Source organism: Eublepharis macularius, chromosome 9 (genome assembly GCF_028583425.1).
Source record: "Eublepharis macularius isolate TG4126 chromosome 9, MPM_Emac_v1.0, whole genome shotgun sequence".
Lineage (NCBI taxonomy): Eukaryota > Metazoa > Chordata > Lepidosauria > Squamata > Eublepharidae > Eublepharis > Eublepharis macularius.
In genome coordinates, this window is record NC_072798.1 from 43555318 (window position 1) to 43569104 (window position 13787).

The 13787-nt window shown below is 43.0% G+C and overlaps 1 protein-coding gene across 2 annotated transcripts; it reads right to left on the reverse strand.

Moving 5' to 3' along the window:
• Positions 1–1436: 1436 nt before the first annotated feature.
• LOC129335864 (matrix Gla protein-like) lies at positions 1437–12338 on the reverse strand. Of its 2 annotated transcripts, XM_054988699.1 has the most exons (5): positions 12232–12338; positions 6465–6611; positions 4684–4719; positions 2571–2646; positions 1437–1813 (listed from the first exon to the last, which is right to left on the reverse strand). In XM_054988699.1, exons 2-5 carry the CDS (start codon positions 6523–6525, stop codon positions 1675–1677), a joined length of 312 nt encoding a protein of 103 aa, XP_054844674.1. In that variant the 5' UTR covers positions 6526–6611; positions 12232–12338; the 3' UTR covers positions 1437–1674. The 2 variants fall into 2 exon arrangements, with proteins under 2 accessions (XP_054844674.1, XP_054844675.1); XM_054988700.1 differs by lacking the exon at positions 12232–12338 and having other exon boundaries at positions 6465–6739.
• Positions 12339–13787: the final 1449 nt, after the last annotated feature.

Genomic DNA, 13787 nt, shown 5'->3' on the forward strand with positions numbered 1-13787 from the left:
TTCGGGCATGAGCCTTTGATCCACAGTGTGTATGAGACTTCTGCTGTAAGAGTCTGTGAACAACAACTTAACCCTAACCCTTGCCAAACATCCAGACCTTCCTAGAGTTCATAACTTAGAACCTGAAGACTAAAGACTTCCTTCTTTCATCTCAACTTTGAGGCTGCTCAAAATATTTTATTAGTAGTAATTTTGTTCAGCTCTCTCATTTCTAAGCTTCCTTTTATTTCCATCTTTAAATAAAAGCAATTTAAGTGCAGTTCACATTTTGAATGGAGTTCATACATGTGCCTTCTCTGTTGTGGCCCCCACCTTGCGGAGTGGCCTGCCAGAGGAGGTCAGGAAGGCTCCCATGTTCCTGTTGTTCTGCAAGCTATGTAAAACATCGTTGTTCAGGAGATCTTTTATATAAAGATGATAGGGCTATAACAGAATAGTTGAAGAAGGCACTTTGTAAAGAGCCTGCGGATTATACCTGTTATGTATAAGGTGTATTATCATTTTCCTGCATGTATTTACCATTTTGTCATTTCATTGTTTTCTGCTGATGTAATACCATTTTTCTTCATTGTATCCACACTCTGTATCACACCTAATATGCTATACTTATTCAGATTTTGCATTTTGGTAATCTTAGTCAGGTGCTCAGATAGAGTGCCACCTTGACCTCTGTAGGAAGTCGGGAGGGGAATATGAATTGAAAGAATAAATAAAATCCATGTGTGGTTGAACTCACATACTTCAAAAATTATTCCTAGACTTGCCTTTGGCTGCATCCACAGTTCATTGGATAGCATACTATCACTGCAGTATAGCATTAATCTGAAACTGGATTTTCTTCTTCATACCAGGAAAATCCTACAGAAAATTATGATAGTGCAATTGAGTGTGTAGGTACAAAAAAGAATGTCATAATAAAGGAGCAAGAATATTATAACTGGCTGCTAGGAAAGAGACTGAAGATCAGTTCTCTCTTTCTCCGAAATACATACACTGACTGTGCCATGGGTCAGTGAGGCTGCCTGCCCATCCAGCAGTTGCTATACAAACTCCTTTTTTCTAGATGGAGGATGTCTGTATATTGGGCATATACATGTATGTTCACATAATGCACTGAGAAATCTCAATACCACCATTCCAATATGCATTCAGTAAACAGATTCTGGGAAAGATATGAAAGTGCCCAAAATCCTATTCCAATTTCTTTCTAACCTGTGTGTCCATAACTTTTGGCTATTGCTTTAGCACTTTGCTAGATCAGCTAAATTGGCACCTACAGTGGGCCAAACTAGTTCCATGCAAAAAAGAATCCTCTGAATGAAGTCCAAAGTATTTGCAGTACTTTGTTAGATCTTCTAAATTCCAAGTGAGTGAGTGCAAGTGGGCACTAAGCCTCTGCATGGAAATGTCCCAAAGAAAACTGAGTTATGAACAAATTGTATCAAACCAGCTGTTTATTTCTTCATAAACACCCACATCCTTTTCTGTCCAATCACCACTACATCGGCATTGTGCTAAGTAACACAGAATCTAGGAATCACTGACTACAGAAGAATTGAAGCAGCAGGTGGAATAACATACAATGGACAAGCAATTTAAGACAATTCAGAGGTGTCACTCTTTGTAGATACAGAACCCAGGCTCCAGGCACTGGACATGGCGATTCCAGGTGTTTCACCAGCCCTTTCTCTGCCCAAAGTAACGTCTGTAGGCAGCAGCATAGCCATGGCGCAGAGCATAACGCTCACAGGGATTATAGTCCTCGCAGATCTCCCTCTGCCGTTCCTGGGGAGTCTTGTTGCGTTCTCTGATCCTGGAGATGTGTTAGAGAGAGAGGCCAGCTTAAAACAAGATCCAGTAAAAAGAGCAATCGAATCACTCAGAATGGGCGAGGGTCACTCTCAACTGTTGTTAGGCAGGCAAAGCAGGAATAAAGATGGGCAGATACAATAGGAAGTTAGAGATATAGCTGAATTAATTAACATCCTCAAGAGGTGGATGCAAGCACAGTTACAGAAAATGGTTGTGGAGTCTTTGCAGTTTGTTTTGACCTAGAAGCTGTTTTATGCAAATGCAGGATGAGGTAGTAAAATCACTTCCTGCAGAAATAAATGAATGAAAGACCTCTAAAATCAATATGAAGGAGCCAGCAACTCTCCCGAAGATCCAGTAGAGACAATTGACCTGCTAAGTGCAATGTAAAGTGGATCCTTCCTGTTGCACACTGGCTCATAGTGGGAACTCCGCTATGATTCAGGTCATGCAGGTCAGTTGTGTATTGACAGGAAGCTGCCGCCCTTTTATCCTGAATATTTTTGCCAATATAAATATGACTTCAGTTCTCCATGTGCATTTCTGTTTACACTGGAGTTTCCCCCTCCCATTATTTGTCCAGTCACTCTTCATTTTAATGGACCTTGGAGAATGCACTCTCTCCTCCCCCCACCCCTCATGTCAATTACCTTCCATGGGAAAATGCTCTTCCACAAAGACAATAGCTCCTCCTCTTATAGAAAAGATGCTCTCCCACTCCCTGTTCACATGCAGTCCTGAATCCAGAGAGGACTCACCTTTCCTGCACAACGGAATTCTTTCTGGGCAGAGTCCTCATGAAGTTATAGGCATTTCTTCTGTTAATGAAAGGACCTGGTGAGATGGATGGTTTGTAATTACTATATATTCTGGAGTTGAACTGAAGGCCAGCAGCTGCATGCAAAAAATTATTCCATCTAGAGAGAAACCCTAAGCAGGTCTACTCAGAATCCAACTCACATCTGGTCAATGGGGCTTCCTCCTAGGACAGAGCGCTTGGGACTTTGCAGTTAATGTCCCATTGACATGGGCCACATTGTTCATAATAGACAACACTATCAGCCTCCTCTGTCACTTTCATACTTGCCAGAATGATTAACGTTATCTATTTCCCACAATTTTCTATGGGTTCCAACTAGAGGTGGGCATGGTCCATCACGTTTCACGGACCATGAACTTTTCACGGACCCACCCTGGTTTGCAGACCGGTTCGTCAGTCCATGGCCCGTTACTTCCAGGACCTGTTAACTGAAACCAGCCCCACGGGGGAAGTCCCCGCCTGTCAGCTGAAGCCAGCCCCGCGGGGGAGCGCCCATTTCCATGCCACTTCCATGTGAGGAGCATGGAAATGGGCACTTTAAACCCATGCCTTGTTTCAACTGGCAGGTGGGGAAGTCCCCACCTGTCAGCTGAAGCTGACAACTGAAGCTGGCAGGTGGGGAAGTCCCTACCTGTCAGCTGAAGCCAGCCCCATGGGGGAGTACCCAGTTCAGTGCCACTTGCAAGTGAGGGGCATGGAAATGAGCGCTTTAAACCCGGTCTGGATTCACGGACTGATGGACTGGTCCCAAAGTTGTTGAGTCTGTGGAAAACTCGAGTCCTACGACCCCCTGGTTCGCGAACGCTGAACCGGACTGATCTGTGTCAAATTTTGGTCTGTGTTCCAGTCCATGCCCACCTCTAATTCCAACAAAAAGTGGGGCTTATATGCATACATAATTGTGTGCTGGCACTATCTCAGATAACTGGGCATGTGGAATCCATGCAGCTTTGTGTTCTGCAGCCCCCATGCAAAGGATGAAGCAGAATAGATAGCTGGCTCAGAACAACCCAATGATAGTTGCCCTGTCTTCTGTTTAAAGGATAGTTACCTCCCCCCCCCCGCAAAAAAAATCTAGCACTTCAGCACACAACAATATTTGTATTTCTGAAACTCTCTCCCTCCCTCCCTCACCCCTGAAGTGAACAAATCACTGTCATAAAAAACTTTTCTCCCCGTAACTAGAAAGTCAAGACAACAGGGCTAGAGAAACCTCAGTACATCTTCCCTTTTACCTGCTCCATCCTCTGCCAGTGCTGCTGTATTGTTTCTGTTCTATGGAGGGGACTTTCCCCCAAAATAGCAGTAATATTTTAATTTTTTTTTAAAAAAGTAATAAGGCAGAAGCACAACTGGCAAGGTCCCCCCCCCACCTCTCTGTGGCAAGGCCTTCCCCATGAGCTAGTTCTCTACACACAAGGCCTTTCTTACATGGTGGAATATTCAAATGTGTCATTGCCCCCCACACATGTATTTTCAACCGGAGCAGGGGGCATTTCTGGATGTGTGGGTTGATTTCTAGGTAGCCATTCCATCAGAGAAAGAAAGGGATCAGGAAGCTTTCTGCATCTTGTTATAATGCAAATTGCAACCGATTTGGCTTCAGGTTCTGCTGGGTTTGAGTTTTACCTCGTATCACCCTTCCTCTGAAAGCTGTGTCCACTTTCCTGATCTCAGCAAGTTTCTCTATTGCAGCATTATCCAAATTGGATTACCAGGCAGCCCAACCCTACCCCATGTGATGCAGAAGGCCTCGTGATGGCCTTAGGCTGACTCCCCTATAGTGTCACAAATCTAGATGAAAAGATAGAAGATGCCAAAATCAAAAAATATGAAGGCCAGAGAATCAGAGAAAGTGCCTGACTGGAGTGCCTGAAAAGAAGATGATCATGGTGGAAGGTTTCCTGCTTCCCATCTCTTGAACTGGGAAAAATGTTTGCAAAGGAAGTGGCCCTCTTAAGACAAGACAAGTGTTGATGCCCTGTGGGAGGCAAAAGTCAAATCTGTTAACCATCTCAGTGAGTCAAATAGGATGCTGTACAGTTTCATACTTGCAAATTCTTGTGATTCCATACTCTCATGAGACTCTGTGAGGGGGAGAAAAGAAAAGTGTATGTAAGATTATTACAGACAAAACAAGAAATTAAGAATGTAAGTATTTAAGATGCAAGTATGTCATGAGTCTATGTCAACCAGTACTCTGTCTTCAAAGCTAGCAAACCAGATGCCCTTGGTCAGTTCACAAGCAGAGCTTGACGGAGGCAGAACTCCCCTATTATTTGTCCCTGGCATCTGGCAATCAAAGGATCCTGCCTTTGGACAAGGAAGTTCCAGTCTGACCTCTGATGGATCTGGTATCCCTTAATGCATCAGCCTGTAAGTGCATGTATGCTAGAAACCACTCATGAACATAGGTTGTTTGCTTATTTTACCATGTTGTTATAACATTTAGCTACAGATTACACATATACTAGTAACCAGCAAGAGAACATTAAGTTTATACATATCCTCTCTTATCATGGGTTTCCAAATTCTAACTTTTCTCCATCTCTAATTTTTTTTATATTCTCAGACAATCTAATCAATTTATACACATGCCACACTTTGTTTAACCACTCCCCCTTTAATAATAGCATCTTTTGATCCCAATCTTGCTGTTGTAATAAAGATAATTTAGTCCAGTCTTAGCCTTCTGATGAAAACAACCATATCCAAACCATTACTGACAGTCTGCCCACATTATGGGCTTCTGTCTCAAATCTATCCCTTTTTAATATTTTTAAAAAGAGAGCAGGGAGGAGGAAACCATGATGCATTAAAGAAGATACAGTCAGAGCATTCAAGGAAGCACATTCACCTTTATGCACTGCCAGCAAACATACCCCAGTAGACAGTGCAACCTTATGCAGAGTTACTCTAGTCCCAAGTCCATTTACTTTAATGGGCTTTGACTGGAGTAACTTTGCATAGGATTCCATTATTTGCACTCAATTGACTTCAGTTCCTGACCATGATGGGAAGTTTGGTGTAGTGGTTAGGAGCGTGGGACTCTAATCTGGAGAACCGGGTTTGATTCCCCACTCCTCCACTTGAAGCCCTCTGGGTGACCTTGGGTCAGTCACAGCTTCTAGGAGCTCTCTCAACCCCACTCACCTCACAGGGTGATTATTGTTGTGGGGATAATAATAACATACTTTGTAAACTGCTCTGAGTGGGTGTTAGGTTTTCCTGAAGCAGGATATAAATTTTATTATTATTTGCCTAACTAATTTGCCATTGGCTCAGTGTTTCAGCTCTCATCTGGCCATCCCTGATGCATTTCTGGACAAAAAAGAAAAGAAGTTCTTTACCCCAGTGGGCCGTTCATCACCAGGCTAAAACTCATCAAACAATGCTTCCCATAAATTTGTCCAACTGAGGACTCTGAAAATCCAGTGAGCATCTGTCATCTAGCAAACTAGGCGTGAACGTAATACGTCTGCAGTGTGTCCATCTGATATTTTCCAAGTCATCCATTTACATATAAACAGCCACAGGTAAGAGGATATGAATAGCTTTCCCCATCCTTGATATATTGATAAAATGGGGTTGTAAAAGAACAGAAAGAATTTTCTGTGATGGATATGAAGCATAGTGAGGTCTGGCCTCAGAACTATGCCGAGCACTGAATAGAAAGCAAAGAAAACTAGACCACAGTACTGATGAAGGAGTGCCAACAAAGGACGATGTGAGAGTGAGAAAGAAGTTTCTCTCTCTGATAAGCTGAAGATCAGGGGAGAAACTGTACGGCTATCGCATTAAAGTTCTGCTAGTAATAAAAGACATCACCTACCATAACAGAAAGCTGCCACCATCAGGACTGCCAGGAACACAAGAGTGATGAGGGTCCGCATCTTTTCTCGCTTCTTCCCTCTTTCCTTCCTTCAGTGTTAGTCTTATTCTCTGTTTCCACTGAGGCCAGCTGGACTCTCTAAGCAAGCTGTGAAGTTTAGCAGTGGAGCGTTTGTTAACGACAGCAGCAGTTGGAGGCGAAAGAGTCAGACAAAAGGGCCTAAGGAAGGTATGGACTAGCTGGCACTTGCCTTTAAGGAGACTCTTACAAACGCCCTCTATTAGTGGATTAATCAGCTTCTGGTGGAAGGGGCCATGCTGCCTCCCCCTCCCTTTCTGTAAAGGGAGGACCACAGTTGAAAAGGAGGTGAGCTGTTAACTCTGCATGTTCAGAAATGTTGAAATATGGATGTGGAATGCCAAGTATTAGCCACGGCCCATGGACCTGGGCTCCAGCTTCTCACAAACAGAATATTACTTTCATCATTCCTCCGCCTGCCCTTGCCATGCTAAAAGCAGAACTTGTATTATGGCTCCTCACTAGCTCTGGGGAAATGTTATATCAGGATTCTCTTCAGCCTTCACTTTTTCTCATTCTCTAAACATTTTCAACTTGAGATGAAAAGATGGATATTTATCTGTCATGTTGAGACTGTCCTTCCATTTCCTACTACAGTTCAACCTATACTGTTTATGTCCAAGTTCTACAACAAAAGTTATCAAGCATGTCCGCAAAGAAGGAACATCCTTTCCCATTTGAACTGCTGCCTCTAACCTGGTTCTCACCGAGGTGGTAAACTTGTGGCTGGCTTTCCCATTTCAGCAGAATATAAGCAAGGAATCATACGAACGAGTGCCCCTCCATGCCCAAAAAAATCCCTCCAGGTAGAAAACTAGGCTGCAAGCAGTGCTTGTTGAAGTCAACTTCCATGTGCAACAATGGGGGGGGGGTATGATGGAGTGTTTTTGTAAGTCTGCACCTGCTGTCTGAAGTGGCACAGCCAGGCACAGAACTGACACCATAGTAATGGCCAAATGAGCCTACTTCATACATGCACGGGAATGACATGGCAGTGATATGACAGCTACCTGAAGTGACAGAATGGACTGCACCACTTCAGAATGCAGATGTGAAACCACATTTTGGAGTACTCCCTTTAAAAAATACTCTCTGCAAACAGAAAACCAGCATAACAAATCAAGGGAGGGATTAGAAATGTTACCTCTGCATCGCTAGTCCGCATCAACTTTTTTACGTGAAAGAACATTTGCAGTTGGAATCTTAAGACTTTGCCACCTCAGTGAAACATTATTCTCCTGCATGTGTGAATCAGCCTGAGATGTGACAGAGACAGTCATGCTTGTTCTTTATGTGTAAAATAGAGACTGGGTATTACTTCTGTCACGAGAGGTCCACACAGTATGTTCTCACCTTACCTCAGTTGCTGGGGGCAGTTTTCTCCCAACCTACCTCCAGTATTCAGATGTGTGTTTTGCTTGAGAGAAAAGTGCTTGAAGTGTATCACTTCCCCCAAATGTATTTCAATTGCACAACCTGGCATACAGAATTGGTGAGTTTTGACAGGGTATTAAAGGAGAAGACATTCATGTATATAGAAGAAAGGCAGAAAGGCACGGGAAATGTGGAAAGGGTCCTCTGTTCTGACCACTGTAAGCTCTGTACAGATGCCACACTTTCCACTTGTTTTTCAGCTTCCCTTTACTCACAGCCAGAAGTTCGGGAAATTGTTCTTTTAAGAGGAAGTTTTCATCTCCCACCACCCAAGTGAACATCAAAGGATGTACCTTGTTCTAGTTTAAATCGTTTCTCATGAATGGACTCAAAAGGTTACTTTGGACATCAGCTATCTCCAGAATGGGAATTATCTTACGGGGTTCTGCAGTGCGCTATCTTATCTTCCATGTTATTCAACCCCTATGGAAACCCTTTAGGAGAACTCATTCGCAGCTATGGAGTGGGATGTCATCAATATGCAGATTACACCCAACTCTATATCTCACTACCCAAGTCCCCACGGGATGCAGTCTTGGGTTGCTGCCTGACAGCTGTGGTCAAATGGCTGAAAATGAACAAATTGAAATTGAGCCCAGAGAAGATGGAAATGATGTTCGTTGGGAAGGCAGAGATCTTGAAGGACATTGTATTCCCCGCTTTCAATGGAGAGTCAGTTAAGAATCTAGGGGTTATCCTAGATCCAGCGCTACTACTAGAAAAGCAAGTTAAGGCAGCCACAAAAAATCCTTTCTGCAGCCTCACTCTATCCTGGAAGCTTGCTTCCTACCTCAACATGGCCGATCTGGCCACCTGGATCCATGCTACAGTAACATCAAAACTATTATAATGCACTATACATAAGTCTCCCATCTAAGTTAACTAGGAGAGCTCAATTGGTGCAAAATGCTGCTGCTTGGCTGTTGGCAGGAGCGAGCAGGAGCATGAATATCACTCCCATCTTGCAGTCACTCCACTGGCTACCTATCAGTTACTGTGTTCAGTTCAATGTATTGGTTATCACGTACAAAGCTCTTCCAAGCCTTGATCCAGCATACCGGTGGGGCTGCCTCTCTCCCTGCATTTCTCCACAGAGGCTTCACTTATCTGAACAAGGTCTCCTGCACATGGGCAAAATCAACAGCTGCCCATACACAGGCATTTACTGTGGTGGCCCCCACCCTATGCAGTGACCTGCCTGAGGAGGTCAAGAAAGCCTCCAATCTCCTAGTTTTCAGCAAACAATGCAAAACTGAATTTTTACTCAGATAAGAGGGCTGTATTGTAGGGAGGTGATCTCAATGAAATGTTTCATTAACGAGATAGGGACCAGAGACTTCTTCACTATGTTGCCTTATGCCCTATCTGTTGCTTTAAGTATGTGCTCCTATGTACTACCTGTGCTTTAAGTATGATCCTCCTACTGTTGTCGAATGTCAGTCCAAGAATTGCTTATGCTCTGTTTCAGCATTTCTTCAGCTTTTTATTGATTTTTTTGCTAATGTTATGTCCCTGTAAACCTGCATTTATTTACTCTGTGGCATTATTTATTGAAATGTCCTTGATATTGACTGTACTAATCTCACATTATGTAATCCACCTTGAGTCTCAGTGAGAAAGGTGGACTATAAATGACATAAACAAACAAAAGTAAATTCCATTCTGTTCCATGTTTTGCTTGCCTTTTTTGCAAGCTGCCTTTGGCTGAACAGAAATGAATAAATAAGTAAATGATTTTTAAAAAAATAATGATAGCCATTTGGGTTTCTAGCATATGCACCACATCTCTCTCTCTCTCTCTCTCTCTCTCTCTCTCTCTCACACACACACACACACACACACACACACACACACACACACAGAGGAGATAGAAGTTCAGTACACTAAAACTTGTCTCTCACAACCTCATGCAAAAGCTTAATAATACCCAAATTCCCATCCTAACCACATCTTGGTGATTTCAGAGATGCTAGCCACAGTCGGAACATATCTGAACAAACATAAGATCAGTCTCTGGGCTGCGGGTGGGGTGGGAGCAAACCTGAGTGGCGGCTTCACGTAATCTCCAATGTTCTGTAGTGGACATATAAACCTGATCTTGAGTGCTTTGTCGCAGTGACCTTTGGGGGGGGGGGCTTAGCTAGGATCAGAACGGATGAGCAGATTCCACCCTTTTCAGGCAGGCAATCGTTGTGGGAGGAGGAACACAGAATGAACGAAATACTGAGTAAACTCTATTTGGATTAGGATTCCTAGTTCCTAGAAACATTTGTCTGTAACATAAAAAACTACCCAAAAAAAGCAACAGAGTCTGTGGCTTCACCCACACCACTTGTAAAACCACATTCATAATAGGCCGAGCAATCCATTATGAGAGCCAAGTCCATCCCAAGCAAGGCTTCATACAGGGATCTCCTCGCCAAATAGGGCATAGGCCACCTCAGTTCTTTCTGACCTGCAATGCCAGTTGTTCTGCTGTCATTGCAGTTCTTTAATACTGGTTTTTCATGTGTCCCCAGTGCATGGGGCAGGGGTACTGACTAGCAGAGTCACCCTGGAGAAAAAGTCCTGTTAGACTAAACAGGAATGGGAAGCAAACCAGAGTTAGGCAAAAGTGCTCACTGTTCCCTTTGACAAAACACTTTTGAAGATGGGAGTGTCCAGATCTCCTTGGGATTCGCAAAGCGACCTGCCAAGTGCCAGGAAATAGTTGACTGCAAACTCAGAGCCTGCTTCCAAGTTCTGTGAGCATGTGGAGGGAAATAGTGAAAGCAGAAAGAAAGAGACTATTTATAAGAAGTATGGACTTATTTGTCTCACTTTCAGACCTTTGCCCCTCTGCCACTGGCCACATATTAGGTTTCACCATCACTCTTAGAGACTTATATTCCCCTGGAGGTACCAAACCAGATACGCTTGCAGGAGAACTGCCAATCTCTGTTTCTCCAGCCTCTTGCCCAGCCCTGACTTCCCTTCCACTCCTTGTTCCCCAGTCCCTCCTAGGTTCAAATATTTTTGGGTCCCTTTTAAGGAAATGTCTTTGCTTTGGGAAGGACTTGTTTATGTTCCACAGAGTTCAAATTTTGCAGAATGTGGGCTTTATGAATTTTCTGTATATCATAGTCACTCTGGCATCTATGGGCGTCTCTGTTGCCAAGAAAGGATGGCTGAGTGGAAAGAGATGGATCAAGAACAGAAGGGATCAGGGATGGAGAGGGGAGTTCCTGGGGCTACCAGGAAATAGATATTGTGAAGTTTGGGCACAGAAAGTAAAGTCCCCCCCTCTCTTTAGCTAGCAGCTCTTATCTTTCTGTCCAAATGTGTTAGCAAAAGGGTCCGTTCCCCCCTCCCCCGTCACATACTTTTTCCTCTCCAGCCTTTCTCGTTATTTCTTTTCTCTGTCACAACACAAATTGCCAGAATTACAGAACTGCTGATGGGCTTGTTAATGCCATGTTGTTATTATAAACCTTTTACCCACAAAATGCCTCACACTTTCCAAAGGCAAATAAATTAGAGCCTGGAAAAGAGCTTGTAACAAAATAAGATTTCTGCAAAAGGCCAGGTTTTGCCTGGCTGCAGGTTTTCTGCCTCTCAGTGAATTTTTTTATAGGCAAGTTGGAGAAATTCTGATATTTCTGAATGCCATTATGACAATATATGAAGAATTTTGTCATTTGTTTCTGATCAATACGTTTTAAAAATCTTTGTCAGCTCATTTTCATTTTTTATCCCTAAATTATGCAACATAATTTTATCTAAATTACCTAGCTGAGGCCAAGCAGTTTACTGTAATGTTGTTGCTGTGGAATAAAGAAACCATTCAAGGAAATGGAGTATCCACCAATAATCTTACCTAGCCTGACATGACGAAGGGGGAAATATTGTTTATGTGCCTATTTTAATTCATGTTCATTATATATACAAATTATACATAGTTCATCATCTAACAACTGAGTCCAACTTTTAAAAATTCCAAAAGGAAAGAAAAAAGACCAGGCCAATGTAAAATCCAGATAAGCAATAATAAGGACACACTTATGCAAACAATGTACTTAGATGCTCCCTTTATTCTCAGCCTTGACTAGTTCACTTTCCCTCCAATTATAACCAACCACAACCCAGGAGTTAGTTTTGAGCACTTAGACATTCAGTCAATGATTTTGTCCTTATGGAGCTTCAAAATACAGCTCTGCAGACATTACCATGTTGAACTAATTCATAACAGACTTCAGTAAGGTCCTTGCATACTCACTGTAATGGGCTGGGCTTCCCTCTGAGTGCAGGCCTGTTCGTGCACACAGGTTCTCTCCTCCCAATATTCCTGTAGCCTCAGCTGGCGAAGAGGGACCCTTTTATTTATGACAAGTGACTCCTCCCTCCCGTCCTCCTCCTCCAGTCTACCACCTCTTCTCTAAACATCCCTTTCCCTCACGCAGGAAATCAAAAACCTCAGGAAATTGAACTAGGAGAGAGTGGGGGAGTAAGAACGGACGCCAGTGGCTAATGGGGTCAAAGCCACATGGGGAGGAGGGAGGATAGCATGCCTCTGCCTAAGCCATTAACCAGTGAGGGCCCTGAATGGAGGCCTTGAAAGACTGTAAAGGGCTCTTTTATTGGTGGCTGGAGATACCTCCTCCATCCCTCAGTCAGCAGTCTGGCCTTGTATCACAGCAGAATACCTGCAAGGCATTGCGGAGAAGGACAGACGCCCTTTAAACCCATACAGTTTGGCTGGCATTCCTCGGTGGGGGAGAAAAGTAGGAGAGAAAAGTACTTGGATTCTCTGCTTTGATTTTTTTTCCCTCTCCAGAAGAGGGATGTTGAGTATGGAGTTAGAAAACACAAACCAACATATTTAAACTGAGTGAGATTTTGGCATTGAGGGGAACAGTCTTCTCCATTAGTTGCAGGTGGTTGGATGTTTAGAGCAATCCATTATGCATGTTTAATACAAGTATGACAAAGGGGCTTGCTTCCAATACATCATTAAAATATAACTTTGAAGAAAGAGGTTAGAATCTCCATGATAGGGGTGGTGTGACCTGGCTGCATAAATTGCAAAGCGGAAACTATTTTTCATCTAATACAGCAGTGAAGTACGTCACTCCTTGCTGTCTTTGTTTCATATAGCAAATATTTAACTACTTGAACCAGTCAAAGATTTAGCACTATCAAGTTTTCTTTCATTTGAGGAGAATCCAGACCACAATGTCTCACATTCTTAAGTTAGCATAACTACAAGGCATAGTGGAAGAGTCCTGGGTGAAGATTGAAACCTGTTTTATGGAACACCCCAGTATTACAGCTGCTGGAATCAGCTAGATGAATAGTACAGTATAGCATATTGGTGTCCCACATGGATCTCTGTTTTACAAATACGTTCAGGAGATTTCATATAGAGCTCTAGCATGTAGGTTATCTTACAGTTCTCATGCTCATTCACAAGAGGTTAAAGCTTTGGATTTAGCTTTACTTTTCTCACACTCAGACACAAGATGTAAAACACTCCAACCATGAGTAGAAGCTGAAAGTGCATGTTAAGATCCAACACTATATAAACCAGTGTCTGAAACGAGGAGGTCAAAGATGCTACTGCACAGCTCCCACTCCTTCCCGCTAGCCATAAAATGTGTTCTGGAATTATGGAGGAACTCACTTTGTATTTCTATATGGAAGATCTTCTCATGCCCTTGTTTAGCTGTTGATATGATGAGCAGAGTCATACCACTTCCCTCCTGCCTGCTTTGCATAAAAACAACAGATGGAACACCTCATTTTTCACTCTCTGTAAGAGGTTGAATGTGTGAT